Below are 20,832 nucleotides of genomic sequence, written 5' to 3' on the forward strand. Positions count from 1 at the left end.
GCTGTGATGTTTGAGGTGAAATGTTGTTAAATCTGACTTCAGCTTACAATATCTTTGCCTTCAATAGATTTCTCTGGGTTTTACCCTATCATGAGATACATTGTAGGTGGAGAGGGCCTTCTTAGGACTTGGTTGTTTGTAGTTTCAGGCATCTGTCAGAGGTATGCAAACATATTCCCTGTAGACAACAGGGGACTGCTACGTGAGCTTTGTGAAAGTGGGGGATTTTTACCTACCTTCTGCTGTTTCATTAATGAGCGCATTAGTTTCTTCTTTATTAACAAGTGGACTGCCATGTGCTTTTGAATCCTCTGAGAATGCAGAAAAGAAGAAACACTTAAGCCCCCGAAATAAATATTTATGTCACTGAAGAGAATTTTTACGAAGGCAGGCAAACACAGAAAAGGACATTCTCATCATCACTCACTAAATCATGATGGGTTACTACTTCCCATCTATCAGAATAGCTAGAACATGCTGGGCATGGAGGTACAAACTTTTAGTCCCAGCACTCACTCGGGAGGCAGAGGCAAACAAATGTCTGTGAGTACAAGGTTATCCTGGTCTACAGAGTGAGTTCCAGGTTTCCAGGGCTACACAGAGAAACCCTGTCTCAAATCAGAAAAACAATGGCTAAAGCAGAGCTAGGGACATGGCTCAGTGAGTAAAGTGTGCAACCTAAGCATGGGGGGGCTCCGAATTCCCAGAACTCACATACAGCCAGGTGTGGTGGTGCACATCTGTAATCCTGGAACTTCTATAGGGAAATAGGAGGCAGAGGAAGGAGAATCCCCAGATGTTCTCAGGCCAGTTAGGCTGACCTAGACAAACAAGCTATCTCTATCTGAAACAAAGTAGACAGCAAGGACTGATATTCAAGTTTGTCCGCTGATCTATGCATGCATATATCATATACACACATGCACATATTGTGGTACTTGTGTGTACACACACCATATGCATATATATACTGTGGTACATGTGTATACACAAACATTATATATATATACACATATATATGTATATGTATATATATATCACATACACATCCACCAACATGCATACTGTGATACTTGTGTACACACACACAAAAAAAAAATAGAAAAAAATGGCTAAAATAAATACAAGTGGTAATACCAAATTCTGAAAGGACTATTGGATCTCAGACATGTTGCTGATAAAAATAAAATATGCTCTGAAGCAACTACAGCACTTTTTTTAGACAACGAACCTGCGCTCACCGTACAACCCAACAGTGCCGCTCTGGGTCACTGATGTCAAAGAATTAAAATGAGTTTGCACAAAGACATGTACATGAATATTCATAACAGTTTTATGCGTAATTACTAGACATAACTCAAATGCTCTTCAGTGATTAAGGTTAAACAAATTGGAACATCTGTACCGGGGCACAGCGCTTTGTCATCGAAAGAAATGTTAAGCTTCAATGGCAAAGGCTTGGGTGAATCTCAAAGATCCATTTCTTAGTAGGTTGTTAAATCAAGCATAGATAAACAGGGGTCATAAAAGTCACCCTTCCATGGAATTCACTATAATAGTTCTTAGTACGAAACCAGTATGTAACCACTACCAAGCCAGGAGGAACAGCTCCAGGAAAGAGCATGACTTAGCATCTTCCCTCCCAGCTTTGATGGTGGTACAATGAAAGTGACAGCCCAACCGAGTCTAACACAGAGCACTGGGTGTCAGGGAAGATGGGATGCCTCAAGGGCAGTGAAGATAGTATCATATCCAGCTGGAGGAAAGGGGGCAGGAAAGGTTTCTGAGTATGGCTAAGGAATATAGGGATATGGGAATAGGAAGAGAAAAACAGAAGCTTCCACAGCAGAGAAAACACCATAGGTGAGCATTAGTCTCTAGAGGATTGGAAAAATCTACATCTTGGGAAAATAAGAAGAGATGAGGCTGGGCCCTGGGAGGATTGATAGGTAGTGTCCAGGATAAGAGCTTTCCCAAATATTGAGAGGATTTGGGTTGTGTTCAAGGCACAAGAGGCCACCAAACAGGGGCATGCCATAGGCCACTCTAGGTTCCTGGTTTCTTTATTCTTTCTCCCCACCCCTCTTTTTTTATTAATCATTCATTCACTCTTTCATTCATTCACTCTTTCATTCATTCATTCATTCATTCTTTCTTTCTTTCTTTCATTCTGCCTGAATCTGTGCCACAGGATATATGTAGAAGTCAGGACAACTTGGGTCTTTCTTTCTACCATGTGGGTTTCCAATATTAATCTCAAATCATCAGGCTTGGTAACAAACACCTGCACCCACTAAGCCAATTCGTGGGCAATGGATTCCTGATTTCTGTAGCCTACCTCTGAAAAGGGTCTCCTACACTTCTCTGGCATCAGCCCTCCCTACCTCTGAGGCTGAGTTCCAGAAGGCCTCCTCACACCCTCACTGGAGGGGGTTCATTCCTCTGAAGTGAGGCAGAAAGGTCTCTTTGAAGTCGAAGCCAGTCTGGTCCTCCTAGTGAGTTTCAGGACACTTTTTGGTATGTAAAAGGAAGAGAAAGAAGAGGAGGAAGAAGGGAAATGAAAGAGAAAAAAGAAAGAAAAGAAAGAAAAATAAAAACAGTTGCCTCAGGATGAAATAAATTGATTGATACGGTTAACTCCCAGCATCGAGTTAAAAAGCGAGTGTTTAGTAATGTTAGCCCTTATCAGCTGCCATACCCCTCTCCCATCCACAGACAACATAAACCACTGGCATTAAGTTAACTTTGGGACAAAGGAGCACAGAAGCCCATGTCCTTATCTCTCTGACAGTCACTTCTAACTACGACCACAACCAGATATTCTCTGCTGGAACTGAGGTTAGAAATATCCTTCTGTTTCACAGGCAATGCCCATGTCTGATCTTAACTTAGAATGGCCATCTTCCTGGCTCTGCTCTCTTACTTCTAGAATGACCTAGGGCAGGTACCTTTCTGACTGTCAGTGCTTCCATGTGTACAATGACAGGGAGTTGCTATTAGATTAAGAGGCTTGGAGACTCTTGGCAAAGGGCTGATGTAAACGTGATTTCCATTTCCTGTTGCAAGCCACACACCTCCCAGTCCCTCACTTTCACTTCCAGAAGAAACACACTCCCCAGACCAGCTCAGCTGGCTACAGTCCAGGGCAGGGAGCAGGTACATTTTAACTTGCCCCACCCATCGGCTTGATGCATTCTTCATCTCCTCTTCTGGGGACTTTCCTGACTTCCTTCTGTAAATGAAGGAAAGAGCACATGATCGTACTGTATATAAATATGCTTGGGAAAGCTTTCTCCTTCTCCTTCTTCTTCTTTTTTTTTTTCTTAAACCAAACTTGGTTTCTGTTGTAGGCGGTGCATTCCCTAGCTGGGCAGGGCGGGTAGCAGAGGGCCGTCAAGGGGAGGGGAGAGTAAAAAGGGAGGAGAGGAAGGACATTAACTCACGCGGTGTGACAGCTGCTTTCTTATTTAATGGGGGGCTCTCTGGCCAGAAGGCATCAGAAGTATCCCCAAGACAGCAGAAGCATGGCAGAGGAGCTGGGGCTGGGCTTTGGGGAAGCAGTCCCAGTGGAAATGCTGCGGGAAGGCTGCCGGCACAGGCGAGAGGCCAGGACCGGGCTAGCAGCCAGGAGCAAAGCCTGTTTGGCTCTCACCTGCTGCCTGTTATCATTTCCCATCCTCGCAGGACTTAGCACCCTCCTGATGACTGGCCAGCTCCGGATCCCCGGAAAAGACTGTATGTTTCCGGTAAGTAGACTTTCTCTTGCCTAGGGAATCAGTGGTCTCTCTGCAGACAGCCACATAGTCCAGTTTGGGACACAGCTGTTCATGAATAACACCGGTGGCTGCCCTGTACAAAGCAAATACAGACCCGGAAAGTGAGAGGTGGAAAGGTCCCATCTGGTTCTTAACTGTGCATTTCCAGGGAATTGAATTATTTCGTCTCGTGTTTATGCAAAAATAATTTCACACTCCAGATATTTATTTTTAGGTCATTACAATTATAGTGTGCCAATACTTTGGAAAACATTCCTTTTCCTTAAACAAAAAGCTCTTAAATTATATTACATAATGCATGATTATTGAGGGGAAAGAAACAGAAATCATAAACAAGGAAATGAAGAAAAAGACTTATTCAGAAACCAAGAGAGATGTAAACTATTAATGACCTAAACTATATAATTCTTTTTTATTTATAACAAAGGATTATTCTGAGATTTCTACATAGTATAAAATTGTTTCTATGATAATGACTCCATGGCAGCATGATGTATGGATGACTGTATTATGTTCTTATACGCGTGTGATAAAATGTATTTAACCAATTCCTCTTCTTGGGTTTAGAAATATTTTTTTTCAGTGCTCAACTAAGAACCTACTGACTCTGAGATTTTGTTGGGGCTAGAAAGAAGCTTAGCCACCACAAGGGTATAGAGGTGGTACTCATCGAATGAGGGGGAAAGTGTCCAGGAGGTGACAAAACCAGAGCTGGGGACACGCAGGAAGAATCCAATAGGTCAAAGTGTGTCATTTAAAGAATATTCTTTAGGAGAAAATCAGTCTATAGTGACTGATTCCACTTTAGTCCCAAAGATTAAGGACTAAAAAAATAGTCTAATTAGAAACCTGGTCTCTAATCAATCCTGGGCATTTTCCACTCTGGGGCTAATGTGTAACTCCTGCTACTCCACCAGGGTCAACAAACAGTGATTCAGGCAGCCACGTGCCATGGTTTATAAAGTGTGGACATGTGCAGATAGACCAGGAAGTCTGCTGCTGTTAGAAGGGACCTGTGGAGGATTGGAAAATGGGATGTCAGGCTCTGCTCGATCCCAGGAAACACACACACACACACACACACACACACCAGACTGAGGCACTCAAGGGTATTCTCAACTCATACTGAGATAGCTGCTCTTGAACATAGTGTTGCTAAGTGGCCTCCAGCATCCTGTGCGTCCTTGGACTCCAAAGCAATTCCTGGTACAGAATAGGATCCTATTACTCAGGATGCTGTCTACAATCCCCATGTTGGCAGAAACCAGAGAAGGCCATCTAGGTACAGTGTAGAAATAGGAATTGGCAGAGGGAAATGACCCAACAGGAAGACTCATAAAGAAGGTTCCAGGTGTCATCACAAACAGTAACACCCCAGGGTGCCCTCCTCACAACTCAGATGCCTTGGGTATGAGCCATATTAATACCTAATACCCCCATCCCACCATGAAGAAAGCCATCTCCCTGGAGGGAAGGCACACAGGGATGCTTGAGACTGTTGCTTAAGCAGACTAAAGGACATCTCAGGGCATCAAAACAGAGAAGTAAAGGACCTGAGACGGATGCCTGGAGAGACCAGGTCCTGAAAAGGAGCAGCTGGCCACTTACGGCGAGGTCTTGAGGGAGAAAAATATTTATGAACAGCTTGTAAGGGCTTTAAGGGGGCCTATTTACTGAGATGCACAGACAGAAGGAACACAGAACAGCTGGGAGCATCCAGGGTCAGTGGCCTGAGAAGCGGCTAACACCAGTTCCTTGGGATTATGTAACAGGAGTTTTAGAACAGCGATTCTCAACCTGTGGGTCGCAACCTGCACAGTGGTAGCATGTGCACAGATGTCCTGCATATCAGATAGTTACTTTATGATTTATAACACTAGCAGAGTTTCAGTTATGAAGTAGCAACAGAATAATGTTATGGGGGGGGGCACCGCAAGATAAGGAACCGTATTAAAGGATCACAGCGTTAGGATTGTGGAGAAGTACTATTTTAGAGTTAGTAGGGTACTAACCCTGGGAAAGGGCCTCACTGGACGATGCAAAAGTTTGGACAGAGAAAAGTGCAGGCAGAGGGGATGGGAGCCATTTTCCCCTCCAGACCTTTGATCCCAATCACCAGAGTCAAGAAAAAGTCATGGCTCAAAGAAGCCAGGCAGCAGCTATGCTAAGAGGTTAGCTAGCCTCACCAAGAAGGAGCCATGCTGAGAAGGACAGAAATGGAACTGGGGGTTCCTAAGAGAGAATTACTGACTCCGAGGAGAGGGCAGAATGTGAGATCCAAAGAGAGTTAATTGGGCTAAAATGAGGCTCTCCGGTCAGCTCCGCCATTTTTGGCCAAGTGGCAAACAGGTTCCTGGTTTCATATCTTTGAGCTGTTTCCTTTTCTGCCAAAGAGGGTGTTTCTGTCAGCATGCTGGCATTATTAATGAGACACGTGCAGGAACATCTTGTATGTTTGGAATGTGGCTAAACCACATGCACCGGGATCCTGAGATATGATTGGCACTCTATGCTAGGCACCAGACAACCACCAGGGAAACTTGAGGTTGATGCAGGACACTGAAAAGGGAGCTATAAAAGTCCTGGTGTTCCCTCACCTGGCCACGGAGCAGGGGTGACGTGGCTCCAAGAAGGCTTTATGCAAGAGTTCAGGAAGGCACCTGTGAAATAAAGGCCGTTCCCCGAGGTCCCTGTCAAAGACTACTTTTGATTTAGAAGTAAGCCATTCCTTTGTTTTGCAGATAGGAAAACTGAGTGGGAGTGGGGGATGAAGATACTTACCTAAGCCTGTACCTCTAGTCAGAGGCAGATCCAAGCTTAAAACCAGACAGCCTGAGCCTCCTGCTCTGCCCTCAGACCACGGGGTTCATTCACACTGCACTAGGTTCCAGATATCACACCACAAGAAGAAAACTTCCAGCAATGCCATGGAGAAAAGTCAGGGCCACTACCAGTACCTCCATGCCAGTCCAGTGAGGAGTTTCACAGACCAACTCTACTACTGCACTCTGAGAATCACGCACCCACCTCGGACACAGAGCTTAGCAGGAAATTAGGACTGCGGGGCATGGAGGGTGTGGTGCAGGTTGAATCAGAGAAGTGTCCTGACACTCTGGTGCCAGGGAAATATAATTAAAAACAAAATGGTCTCCCATCCCAGAAAACCCCTCCTTCAGGAAAGCCAGAAGGGAAGCAAATACTTCTATTACCGAATAATCCTTAAACGGAGATGTGATGCACATCGCAGACAGACAATCTGATCAGAGACACAAAGATTGATTGCAGTTTTATATGGGCAAGCAGATACAGCCCAGCATCCATAAATTCAATGTAAAGAGGCAAGGGGCTCGAGGTATACGTGTACATAATAGCACATGCTTGGGTTTTGAGAGCGTTCATCTACATGTATGTATTTATAAATGCAAGGAGTGTCCCATGAAGAACTGAGAAATTGGTGCTTCTGTGCTCGTCCAAGGAGGGGAAGTGGAAGGTTAAGCCTCCATGGAAGGGAAGAAGTGTTTGCAAACACTCCTTAAACAAAAAGTGTGTGTTCCCTGTTTTAAGAAAGGACAGTAGTGTAGGATTTAGGATCTTCAGATTTGTGGACGACAGTAGGATGATGTCTTGGAAAGGTCGTGGGTCATGAGTTGAAATCTCAACCCCAGTCTGAATTCTAGGCTGACCACTAGTATGTCGTCTCCCTTCTCTTGTCTGCTTGCCTCTGTATGAAATACAGGTAATTAGAAATAAGATATGTAAGGTGTCTCCCGTGGTGGGGATTAGCCAAGAACAGCACTTACATCATGCTGACCAGGGAAATCCCCTGCTCGGAGAGATTACTTCACAGAGCACAACTTCCCTGCCTACTGTGGAATTTGACATTGCAGGCCAGAGAGTAGGCTTGTGTGCTGCGGAGCTTTTCCGACTTATGAGTATCTCTGTGCCTCCTCATGCACTCCAGTCTTGCCCTATCACCACAACCTCTTCCCTGAAACCACTCTTTTTGGATAGCATTTGACCATGGTTCAGGTATCCTCCAGGAGCCTGAATAGTTGTCACTGCCCCAGAACAGATGTTCTACCCCCTCTGGAACTGGCGCCCTAAGGCCAGGGCTTTGTTCCTACCCTAACCTCACCCCACCCTGTCTCAGGACACTAAATCTCAGCTGCACACAAGGCATAGATGGTACTGAATTCTGGACCGTAAGTCTCCCGGCTGTGAGGTAGGGCTTCCTGTTCAGTGCCGTACTCCTGTTGCATCTGTACATTCCTCACAGACTCTCCCCACGTTCACCTCAGGGCTCTTTAATCTCACTTCTCCACCCTTCTCAAAAGCCCTTGCAAGACTCCACTGTTTCCTGTATTCCCTCTCCTACCTCATCTAATTACCCCACACCCCAGGAAAGTCTGGGATGCAGTAAATGATGGGTAAATGCTAACTCTATTTCCACTTGGAAAGATCCACAGTGGCAACTTGCCAAGACATCCGCTTGTGTTTTCCTGACAAAGTGGGGATAAAGTACTGGGCAATAGATCCGCTTTCCCTAGGCCTCAGACTCTCTGCCCATTAAACGAGGGAATGAATGTGCCTTCTTCCTCGGACTATCGTGGGAAGTCTGAAAGGCATCCAGAAAGTTATAGGCAAAAAAGGGACGCCACCCAGAGGATTTCCCTACCCACTCCACCTTGGATGGGCCTCTTATCGTGCCCAAGTTGTTCTTCCTGTTTTAAAGGCGAACAATAGCTACGATCCTCATCGTTGTCTACAAGACACAAACGAGTGAGATGAAAGACCCAAACGCATGTCGCTCCCACAGTGGATTCACCCCTGCTATAACCCAGGGAAGCCCCACACGGAAGAGTAGCTTATCCCCAAAAGTTAGGCTGGAAGCGGCTGGCAGGGAAGGCGGTGGCGTTTCAAAGACAGAAGAAAGGGCTGCAGCACATACGGGTCACATCCTGAGCCATGCTGTCACTCCCTCAAGCAAGCCTGCACCATTCTAGCTTAGCAAACTCCCACGTCCTCACCCAGACACCACAGCTCTAGCACTGCGCGACGTTGTCTCGCAGCCTGAATCTCATGCCACCCAGAAGCAGACAGCAACAGCAAGCTGAGGACCTAAAGTGGCCACTGGTCCATTCTGCTTCCTCTCCACATTTGTGTTCTGAGAAGGCAGAGTCCAGAAGTAAACTATGGACCTATGAAGCCTACACAGTGTCTGTCTGGAGAAAGGAATAAAGTCACCCCAGACTCCTAACCGAGTCTAAAATCTGCCAGTTCTCAGAAAACAGACCCAAGGGCAACTTCTGTTCACAGCCAAAGCTGTAGAACCCAAGAGAAGGTGAAGACACCACAGTCTAAGAGGAGTGCTTGGGCCCAAAGAAAGAGGGAAATGAGATGCACTGATATGAACTTTAAGTGTGGCTTCCCTGAGCCAGGAGCACAGGCCTGCCAGGAAAGAATCACTGGGGTCAGCCAGTGTGTCAGGCTCAGGAGTCAAGAAATAACAAAGTCGGAATTTCCACATTTGCTCTGCTGCAAACCCCTGACTCTCTGCTCTATGCCAGATCAAATATATACCATGGCAACCCTGGACTGGTCCAGGCCAATACAGAGGCTGATGCAACGACGTGACCGCAAAAGATGCCATTTCCAGTTGTATTTATCCTTGTGAGACTCCAGGGAAAGGAAGCCTCAAACACACTGATTTCCCCTAGACAGACGGAGAGAAGTGTTGTGGGCCATAAAACACGAATGTCTTTTCAATTGCAGGGTTTATGACGGCAAGAAATGAATAGAATTTCCTGTTTGTGAACAGAGTCAATGGGGCAGGTGACTCCAGAAGTGGGAGGGAAGGCTAAGTGGATCATTAATTAATATCTACTTACAGGGATTTTTTCTGGGGGAATGCCAGGAAATCTCCAAGGCCAACCGCAAACGTGTTTACGTTGTGTCCCCTGATAATGCTTATCGGATCCTGGTGTACGTGTCAGAATATGAATTTGCTCCAAAGGTTCAGATTCCTCTCCCTTCCTTTGACTGTCAGTACTTTCTTACGGCCTTTAAACACCTGTAGTGACGTCAGCTTGCACAGACTATTAAAACGCTCACACACCAGGCCCCAGGACGGAGCCCAGCAGGCAGGAGCACATGGCTAAGAGGCTCCCCCTTTACCCCAGCCTTTTTTCTGCCCAGTTTAAAAAAGAAGACTGGATCAAGAAATATGTAAATCAAAGGACACAGACAGTCTGAGCCAGGGGTCACTACTAGTCAACGTGCCAAAAAAAGAAAGAAAAATCATAGAATAGGGCTGTTTCTGGTTTTGGCTCTCGGGACTGAGGAGGCCTGGCTGCAAGATGAGCCCGGGGCCATGACAGGTGAAATGGTGATGAGCTACCCAAGCCGCATTGTTAAAAATGAGTCTGCAGAAGCAAACACCTAGTGACAGCCAGTTGTGGTGAAATTAATTTCTGCCGTGGATTATCGAGGGGTCTTGGCCTGCCTGGATGGTTACATGGATATAGCACCAGGACAGACAGGAGTATGTAAACGGACAGTCGAAGAATAAGAACGGAGATGCGTTCATCCGCAGAAACAATGTGCTATCCATAAGAGCACAGAAGAGGCGGACGTGAAGACACCGGGAGGGAGGCACTGCTCTTCAGAGATGGATATATGAAGTGCTTTTCGGTTCTCTTACGATCTTAGTTAGTCTGTTTCTGTGGTGGTTGGAGGGTGTTTTGTTTTTTAATTGACATTGGAATAAGATAGAGGTATTACATTACAGATTGAATCTTAAGCTTTTCAAAAAAAATACAAAAGAAAGAAAATCATAGAATAGTGTGTGTTACAACCTGCAAGAATCAAGGGGGGAAAGCACCAGTTACATTTCAGTGCTGCTTGTCCTGACACCCATGGTCCCACTAAGATGTATGCCCATGAGTGTGCATATTAACTTTATTTTTTTATTTTTGGGTTTTTTTTTCTGACTTGGTTTCTGGCCATCCCTTTCATTCTCAGTAAATGTTTTCAGAGCCTCAGCTGTGTTCTATGCAGGCCTTGGGGGAAACTTAAGAATCTGTGGTGTCAACAGGCCATTGCTACTCACCTTTTAAGTTGTTAAGATAGTGTTTGCTTCTTGTGCTTGACGATGATGAGACTGATAATGATTTGCTGATTTTATTTATGTGTGAGTGTTTTGGTAGCATGTGTATGTGTATCACATGCATACCTGGTGCCCAAGAAGGTAAAAAAACATCAGATCCCCTAAAACTGTCTCTACAGATGACTGGGGATGACCATGTAGATGCTGGGAACTGAACCTTGGTCATCTGCAAGGCCAGCAAGTGCTGAGTAATCTCCCCAGGTTCTAAAAGTTTTAATCTAGGCAAAAATACCTGTCTCCTAGATGTTTGAGCTGTGAAGCCCTAGCTAAAGTCACTGAATCCTAGCTTTGCCCCATTACCTATGCTTCTCTGCCTCTGACTTCCTGAGGCCTGAGATCTTCACCTTTGACAGATCCCTACTCCAGTAAAGAAGTGGGCATTTCCCTGCATGCTGGAGATAGAGTGGTAAGAGCAGACAAGACACTGTGCCTAGCAAAGTCTCCTACAGAGAGAAAAGCACTACCACAAGAAATAGCATTGATTCTGATTCTCAGCCCATGGCGAAAAGTCATGTTAAGGGAAATGTCCAATTCTTGAGGTGTGGCCTGGAGCCAGGGTCCATTCGGATTTGGAGACAAATACAGCAGTCTTTGGGAGCTCCTCAGGACCACAGAGTCATCTAGAAGTGTTTGAAGGAACCACACCTAGAGAACAGGAAGGATGTCTAATTGTCCTGGGGTTGCCAACCACCATCTGGAATGTACGCAGTAGGACAGCTTGGTTCTTGAACCTTTCCCTAGACAAACGACTGTCCCAGCCCTTCTCACCTCACCGTTGTTGTGCCCTATCACAGTAGCTTCCTCTCTCCAGCAGGCATTATTTTTAAAACTTAGTGAAGGAAAGGAAAAGAGAGTCCCAGTCCATGGTTTTCCTCCAGATTCTGGGAGTGGTATGGTCTTCAGTACCTTCCAGTGGGGAGCTAGCTCAACCTTCATATCTAGTGGCCGTCTGAACCACTAAAACCCATGCATCCCAACCATATATAAAAATAAAATGTGTGTCTGAGTAATAAAAGCCCAACAGGTCCACCAGGAACTTGTGCTCGTAGCCCAGGTACCAGGTCACAGCCCTAGAATTCTTAGTCAAAAAGGAACATTCCAAAACTTTTGCTGAGTGTCCCTTCAGTCCAAAATAAGCAAGGTGAGTGATATGGTTTCCCAACAGAGAAGTAAGTGAAGCAAGAGAACTCCAACTAAGACAGGTATACCTTTCTCTACCATGAGGAGATTCATGACCTCACCAATTTTCTCCCCATTTCCCACTTTCTGCCTCATCAAATAACCAATTCCTTTACCAACTCTGTCCATAGCAATTCAGGCACCAGAGAGAAACCAAGCCACTTCTGGGAATACATCTCAAGGCAGCAAATGTATTAATGTGAGACAGTTTTCCCAGCAATTGGCTAGGCTTTTCAAAGATGCTGGGTGAATGAATATCTATAATGTCTTCATTCCCTAGCCTTACCAGCTTCCAGCTGCCCCCATGTGCAATTGGCCCTCCTCCTTCTTATACATGCTGTTAACCTTCTCCAACGTGGCTATTCGTCCTTCATCATCTGAGTAACATGTACAGGACCTGTAAACCTCTGTTCAAACTGATTTCCACAGCTCCCCACAGTTCTGGATCAGCCATCTGATTAATGAATCTTGAGCTCACCCCGCTATCACCACACTGACTCTCATGCCTTCTGCCTCAACACATCAGGAGCTTGTCCATAAGCTATAAGGGCAGAGTTCCAATCTTGACATTTTGAAGTCAGCTGACCGGAGTTAACATGTTGTTCCCCCACATATGGGAATGGAGGATATTCGGCAAGCCCCACTGTTACTATGGGAATATGGATAGAATCTATATAGAGTGTTTCATGAGGCTGAAGGATGTGTGCTGCCAGCACAAATAAGCAACAACTGCACTCTTTGTACTTTTAAATCTATTGACTGAGGAACACTGTGGTTTCCTCTCACAACTGGAAACACAGAGGACATATTAAAGAGCAAACACTCACTAAAAAGAGAGGTGACCAATGGAATATGGGATGTCAGGATAAGATAGAACTGTGGGGCAGTGGGAGGAGGGGTCAATGGGTAAAGGCGCTTGCCTTAGAATCCTCACTGTGAAAGTAAAAAAACAGACCTAACACAAGCTGTCCTCAGACCTCCATACACAGACTATGCATATTCACACATATGCAAAATAAATAAAATATAATTTTTTAAAAAAATATATAGAACTATGTTGTGAAAGGCATGAGGAGCCACCAACACATTATGAGCACAATAAAATCTTGGTCATAATAGAATCCTCCCTAGTTAACCCTCTAGAGAGAAGCTATAAATAGAAAAAAGGAAAACCAAAGGCATGAAGGTCTGCCAGGCAGCTGTAGGAGGACCCAGAGAGCAGGAGGCAGGGCCTGGACGCATTGACACACAGTGTCCTGTGTTAGAGCCTGCTCCCTTGCTCTCACACAGTTACAGCCCCTCAGTCACAAGCACAAACGGGCTGTGCACATGTAGATTTTAAGTTGCAGGCATAGATGAGAGGTCCATGGTAGGAAGTAGGAAGTAATATGTTAATGGGGGCTGTGTAATTACAAGATCCAAGTCAGAGAACTGTCTTGCAAAAGCACGCAAGTGTGTGAAAACGGTGTGATTGTTAGTAAGCTGGGAGCCTGCCTTGCTCCAGAGCCTTGTGCTCAGGCCTGTGAATGGCAGTTCTTGTGTTTTCCCAGGTCCTTTGAACTGACTGGGGCATTTTCTTATTATCTTCACCTCAACTCTGCAAGTCACTTAGGTTTGGGGGTGTTAATATCTCCAGTTATAAGTGGATACACGAAACTCAGAAAAAAGGGTGTCTTTCACAAGAACTTACCATTGACAAAGGACAGAACCACAATCCAAATGCATGTCTATCTGGTTCCAAGACAGTTGCTTTCCTTCTATCATGGAAAATCTAAGGTGACTCAGGAACTAGGGTTGTGATAGTGGAAGAATTCTTCATGCGTTCTGTGGAAACCAGTATGAATGCAAAGCTGATGGGAATGGGAGGTATTCATTTCTTTATCTGAGTAATTTCTTAAGACTTGGAGCGACAAATAAAACTGTGTTTCCCTTCACATGTGGGTCCTCAATTCTATACAATCATTTATAGGGAGAAATGGATACAGACAATATAAATACAGCTACAGAGAGGTGGATTGCACGGGATTAAATGCAGGATTATCTTGGGGAAAAAGAGTAGCTGGCGGGGAAAGGGGGACAGAACAGAATACGGGAGGGTGAATATGGTCAGAATATATGATATAGTGGAGTATGAGTGTCTTCAAAAAGTCCTTCATGATGCACGATCAATATATATCAATAACAAGAACAGTTCCAACCTTCAAAATAGTGAGGGAAAAATAAAGTAACCTCTAATTCGTTTACTACAAGCAGTGACAGGATGCAGAAATCTCCTCAGATACAGCAGGAAACACTCTCAAGCTAAGAGACAAAGACAGAAGAAAGGAAGGCCATTGGGGGGGTCTCTAGAAAAGAAGTGCAGAGCTGAGATGTAAGGTTTTTACCAACTGAGGGGCTGGGGATTTAGCTCAGCGGTAGAGCGCTTGCCTAGCGAGCGCAAGGCCCTGGGTTCAGTCCCCAGCTCCAGAAATAAAAAAAAAAAAAAAAAACAAAGAGATACCAACTGAGATATTCCAATGCTCTTCCCCTCCCAGCAGAGGACCAAGGCTTAGACACAGCAGAGTCTTATAGGCAGCTGTGTGGGATTTTGAGTTAAGAAGGGCTCTAAATAGGCTGAACTATACTTTTTTCTCAACAGACTGTGACAGAAGAGAGGTCTGCCCCTTCAGCACAACCAGTTTGTAAGTATTCATCTTTGATGTCTTTTCTTGTGGGGGATAAGGACATTGCTGACAGTTTTAGTATGCATGCCCTTGGAGGTGGGTCTATAGTTGCCAAGTTGCCAAGCCAAGAGATGTAGACCTAGAGAATAGTGAGGCTCCTCCCTCATTGCTAAGAAGGCAAAACAGTGCTCTGACCTCATGTATGAACTGTGATCTGAATCTAAACTCCCAGCTCAGGGATATGCTAGGCAATGTGGCTTTCAGACAGATCATTCCAACTGCCTACCATTAGTCACCTCTGACGGTAGTTATCCTTTCTGGCAAGGTGAGTGTAGATGAAATTGGTCAACCCCTATTCAGGGATGAGAGCAGTTCCCAAAACAACAGAAGTAAATAATAGATTTTGCTGTTTATAGTTAAGGCCATCTTTATCACTGTAGAACCTGTTTAACTTTAATACAAAAATCAACATGAAATGATAACGTCCTTCTCAAAGACTAATGAGAAAAAAAACGCAGAAATGGAAAAGGATCTGTCTAGGTCATGAATCGATTGAGTGGGTCATGACCGCTCCACATACCTTCTCAGCTGAGTTATCCTTACTCCTCAGTGGATATAGGAAAAGGACCATAAAGACTCTGAAAGATCATCTAGCCCTCACAGAATAGCCTAGAAGAAGAAGAAGCAATGAGCCATGGTTTATTTGGCCCTAAGAACAAAGAACCATGTGGACATTCAAGGTAGAGATTGCTGTGCCCATCTTAGAGATAGGAGAATAGAGTCCAGACAAGGCAACTTGCCCAAGGTCCTTTTGCACCTAAGACTTTTACTCCTGAGCCCCCCCCCACATCCCCAGTGGTGTATCCTACAGATATCATGTAACAATCCAAAGCCCAAGGCACGAAATTGAACCACAGTGGGTAGGATTGATGTTCCTCTTCCATTGCAGATGCTCTTCAGTCTGTTACCCCATTACTCAAAGCATATTTCTCCTCCTGTTACAGACACACCTTCCAGAGACAAGCCAAAAGCCCACCTGACAAGTAAGCCTTCCTGTACTTCCTCAAGCGTCATAGTTCATAGATCTGAGAGAGTTTTTTTTTTTTCACTGTATTTGCCAAAACTCACTGTGATGGCTTTAAACTGGCAACAGAATTAATGATCAAGGATTTTGGATAATTTCTTCCCTGTGTGAGATCCAAGGGCCCCTGTCTCATGATGCTCTCTCCTCTGTAGTCAGCATTCTACCTGTCTCTCCTGTTTTCCTCTGGCATGCTCACACTCGGCCATCCACAAGTGGCTTTCCTCCATCTCGGGCCCTCAAGTACGTCTGGATCTCATGACAGGTGAAAGATCCCTGCACTGACTTGAAGGGGCTGGGGAGGTAGCTCAGTAAATGAGATGCTTATTGTTTAAGAACCTGAGTCCAGATCCCTAGCTTCCATGTCAAAAGCCAGGCATGCTGCTATGTGTCTGTCACGCTGGTGCAGTGAGTCAGATCCCAGAAGCTCACTGGACACCCAGACTAGCTGGTCCATCAAGATCTATCTCAAAAAGTAAGGTGGTAAGTAAGCAGCAGAGTATAGTACTAGATGTCAACTTCTGGTTTTCACAGGGGCACAGACAATTGAACACACACACACACACACACACACATACACACCACTTACACACATGAACAAAACATTGAAAAAAACTCAGGATCAGACATCGATTTGACGTGTTCTAAGTCAGATGGGTAGGTAGTGGGAAAATTCAAATCAAGCAACATGCTTCCTATCCGAACTCCAACATCACATCTGCTAAGCTAACTCCACTCATTGCATTTAGTGCAACAGGGCTTGTCTCTCTGCAGACACAGTGGGATGGGTTTATGCATCATCTGAAGACATGTCAATCACTGTATCATTCACAGTCAAGAGACGGAGATAAAGACGGAAGCCCCAGAGCTTTCCAAGAGCCATTTAATGTAGAGACTCGAGGATTCCACACCCATTCAGGCCATGTGCTAAGCTTGCATAAGATATCCTAGACCAGTCAGCAATAGGAAAGATACCTTAGATTATATTAATTCTCAACCTTCCTAGTGCTGTGACCCTTTAATATAGTTCCTCATGTGGTAGCAACTCCCAAGCACAAAATTATTTTTGTTGCTATTTCATAACTATAGTTTTGCTACTGCGCTATGCTGCTGTTCCTAAGACCATTGCAAATACATGTTTTCTGATGCTCACACCCCATAGGTTGAGAAAATCCAAGACCTAGGTTTCTGGTCACCCATTGCATGCACAAGTTATTAAATTATTCCTTAAAACAGAAGCTATCCCCAAACAATAGTATCAGTGTACAATGGTGATCGCTGTGAGTTTTTAAAATAGTTATAGGGGATTAAGATGTTTTTGTTGCCTCTAAAAGTAATAGTTTTCTTGCGAATTATCCTATTTGACATCAGTGGTTTGAATCGAGTTTGGTTCTATTCATTTCCTTTAACTACAGGCATATTTCATAAATCATTGGCTAATATGTTTTATAGAATGTATATTTAGGAGTGATGCAAGCATAAGAATCTATAACACATAAAAATGACACAAGCTTACTCTTTAATCTCTCCAAATGAAACATGCTGCTTTATTTGAACAGGAAAAATTATCCCAGCTGTACTCATTTTATGGTAATCTATAAAATGGTCCCATTTGTTCTGCCCACTTAATCTTCAGAACAGGGCTCTAAAGAACCCTAGCCTCAGCTTCCAGTTGAGACACTGAGGCACACAGGAGGGAAACAAGCTGCACAGATGGTTAAAGAGCTTTGCATGGTGCAGAATCAGACTTGGTACTTGGCCCAAGTGGCCCAAAGCCCAGCTTCCTTGCATTCCACAAATCTACTGCACTGACTTATATTTGGCCCTGTCACTGTGGGAGAATTGCCAAAATGTTCTGAGTTTCTGGTCCCAACATGTCCCCAGGTAATGCATTATTGATTACTGCCTGTTTTGTGACATTGGACTACAGCATTGTGATGTAATGACAGGGTTGGTTACTAGAGCTCTCCCTCTCATGAGCTCTCTCCCTCTCTCCCTCTCTCTCTTTCTCCTTCTCTCTCTTTCTCCCTCTCCTCCTCCCCTCCCTCTCCCTCTCCTCCTGTTCCTTCTCTCTCCCTCTCATTGTCCTTCCTCCTCCCTTGTCCCTCCCACCTCTCTCCTCCCTCCCTCTTTCCTTTGGAACAGAGTTTCTCTAAACGAGAAAGTTAGTAAGGATTAATGTATTCCCTAATAGTCATGGGTTTTTACACCTCTTTTAATTCTTCCTACAAGTATTATTTATCTTTTTTCCCCAAAGGAAAGACATGCCAAATAAAAACAAACACAGATTCAGTAAGATGACATTATGCAAAAGGAATTTTTCTAGAGGGCGGGAAGAGAGGAGAGTACAGTTGTAGATTCCATACCAGTGGATAATTGTTTCCAGGAGCTCTGGCAGACAGTCTAATCTAATGTAAAATGCTAAATTTGTGTAAGAATGATGAAGCATTGAAAAAATCTATACATGGCTTCAGGAATAAGCACCGAGAGGGCCTGCTGTCTGGCCTTATCCTGGGTAAGCCAACTTAGCAGCAAATTCTGTTTAGGTACACAGCAAAGTAAGAGGATTTCTTAACTTTTACTGTACCCATGTAGAACAACAATTTGTAAATAAGAAAATCTTTTAAAGTGATCCAAATATGAGTGGCCATGCCCCAGAGCCACTTAAATTATCAGGAATGGCAAAGTTCTGACTGTGAAAAAGATTGCTTTACCTCATAGGGTCACCAAGGAATGTGAGTGCAGGAGGCAGGGGCTGGAAAGACGGCTCAGTGTATAAAGTGCCTGCTATGCAAGCAGGAGGAGTTAATCTTGGATCAGCAGAACCTACTTGAAAATCTAGACACAGTTACTTATGCCTGTATCCCTAAGACGGGTGGGACAGACACAGGCAGATGCCTAGAACTTTCTGGCCAGCCACTCTCCTCAAATTGGTGAGCCCTATATCAAAATGTGGAACTTCTATTTTTGGCCTCCACACGCACATGTGCTTGCATGCACATGTGTCGATACAACATAAACACACAAACACACATAAGCAGAGAGAGAGAGAGAGAGAGAGAGAGAGAGAGAGACAGAGAGAGAGAGACAGAAAAATAACACAAGACTTTATTCTGTTACCCCAGGTATCAAAACCACAGGTTCTAATCTGTGCCAATTAAACTTCTCTTTCTGTATTTGCAGTTGTGAGACAAACTCCTGTACCACATCTGAAAAATGAACTGGCTGCTCTACACTGGGAGAATAACCTAGGGATGGCCTTCACCAAGAACCGAATGAACTACACCAACAAATTCCTGGTGATCCCAGAGTCAGGAGACTATTTCATCTACTCCCAGATCACATTCCGAGGAACCACATCTGAGTGTGGTGACATCAGCAGGGTGAGACGGCCAAAAAAGCCAGACTCCATCACTGTGGTTATCACCAAGGTAGCAGACAGCTACCCTGAGCCTGCCCACCTCCTTACAGGGACCAAGTCTGTGTGTGAAATAAGCAGCAACTGGTTTCAGCCCATCTACCTTGGGGCCATGTTCTCCTTGGAAGAAGGGGACAGGCTGATGGTAAATGTCAGTGACATCTCCTTGGTGGATTACACAAAAGAAGATAAAACTTTCTTTGGAGCCTTCTTGATATGAGGAGGAAGCAACCATCATTCCACGGGGTTTTCCTGCCTTCTACTTCCCAATTTCCTTTGCTTATATGGAACTATAAACAGGGGCTTTAGAGGGATCAGGGATAGGGAACAGTGGTTTAGCTATATAATTTAGGAACCCAAAGTTGATCCTTATATGCCTTATGGACTGAAATAGTAAATGAAGAACTCAGAACAGCTCCTGGTTGATAGAGACCTGCTGGGTTTTAAAAATTCAAACACCCATCATCCAATGGCACAAATCTACTGGTCTCACGGTGCCCTCTGTCCTAGACCTCTCTGAACCAGCAGTTCAGTTACAGCTGAATTTGATAATAAACTTACTTCAGTCCAAGAGTTAAGGACAGAATGCAAAGAAAGTCTGAGAAAACGATTTAATTCCTCCAGAGGCAAAAGTCTTTTGTTTGCATTTCGACATTCTCTTGTGCCTAACCTAAAAACTAAGAAAGAAAGAAACAACAACAACAAAAAAAACCCCAAAGAAATAAAGAAATGAAGAAAAAACAAAGAAAAGACAAAAAGAAAAGGAAAGAAAAAAGAAAAGAACTGGTATTCTCACGAATATTCTCCAAAAAGGAAATGGTTTTCTGCTTGCCGAAGCAAGCTCACCTTTCTTCTGAATGCATTCTTTAATATCCAAACATGCCAGTAGGAATTCCACATGCACATGGAACATAGAACACTTTTATTGTTGTGAGACCATGGTTCTTGAGTACCTACTCTGCTCTGGGCACTCAGTCCACAGGACCATGAAGAGAAAGTCAAATTTTACTTAAAAACTAAATGAATTCTCAATGCATACTTCCTAATCAACTACCACTCAGAATGTTCCAAAGACTAACTTCAAGTCAGCCATCAAGGTGATTTGCAAGTAATGGTGCTTGTTATGAAGCCTGAGACCCCGAGTTTGACTTCCCAGAACCCAAAAGCTGGAAGGAGAGAACTGACTCCCACAAGTTATCCTCAACCCTCACACAAATGCCATGGCATGCACATACTAACTAACTAAATAAATGTTAAAGAAAAGTTTAAAGAAAAATTTCAAGTCATGCAAGACAGCGTTCCTAAAAATGTTCTCTCTGTTGTTGTCCAGGGTAGGCTAGCCAGCTGATAGAGACACTGAAGGAAATTAGAGACAGATATCTGGTGGAATGGACCACTGTATGAACACTTGATTCACGCCAGGATTCAATGTACTTATTCTCCGACAACCAACAAGGTGTCAATCATCAAATCTGGAGAAGTCTATCTGGATCTGCTCTCAAGTTTGGTTTGCAGCTTTAAATGAAGAATGCTGTATGGGTATTTTTGCC

At 44.3% G+C, this 20,832-nt stretch overlaps 1 protein-coding gene and 1 pseudogene across 1 annotated transcript; both read left to right on the forward strand.

Moving 5' to 3' along the window:
* Positions 1-3,417: 3,417 nt before the first annotated feature.
* Tnfsf15 (TNF superfamily member 15) lies at positions 3,418-19,986 on the forward strand. The gene is made up of 4 exons (XM_032902984.1): positions 3,418-3,746; positions 14,759-14,801; positions 15,788-15,826; positions 19,048-19,986. The coding sequence occupies exons 1-4, from the start codon at positions 3,471-3,473 to the stop codon at positions 19,500-19,502; spliced, it is 813 nt and encodes a 270-aa protein (XP_032758875.1). The 5' UTR covers positions 3,418-3,470; the 3' UTR covers positions 19,503-19,986.
* LOC116885467 lies at positions 10,193-10,411 on the forward strand (annotated as a pseudogene).
* Positions 19,987-20,832: the final 846 nt, after the last annotated feature.

The sequence above is a fragment of the Rattus rattus genome, chromosome 1 (assembly GCF_011064425.1).
Source record: "Rattus rattus isolate New Zealand chromosome 1, Rrattus_CSIRO_v1, whole genome shotgun sequence".
Classification (NCBI taxonomy): domain Eukaryota; kingdom Metazoa; phylum Chordata; class Mammalia; order Rodentia; family Muridae; genus Rattus; species Rattus rattus.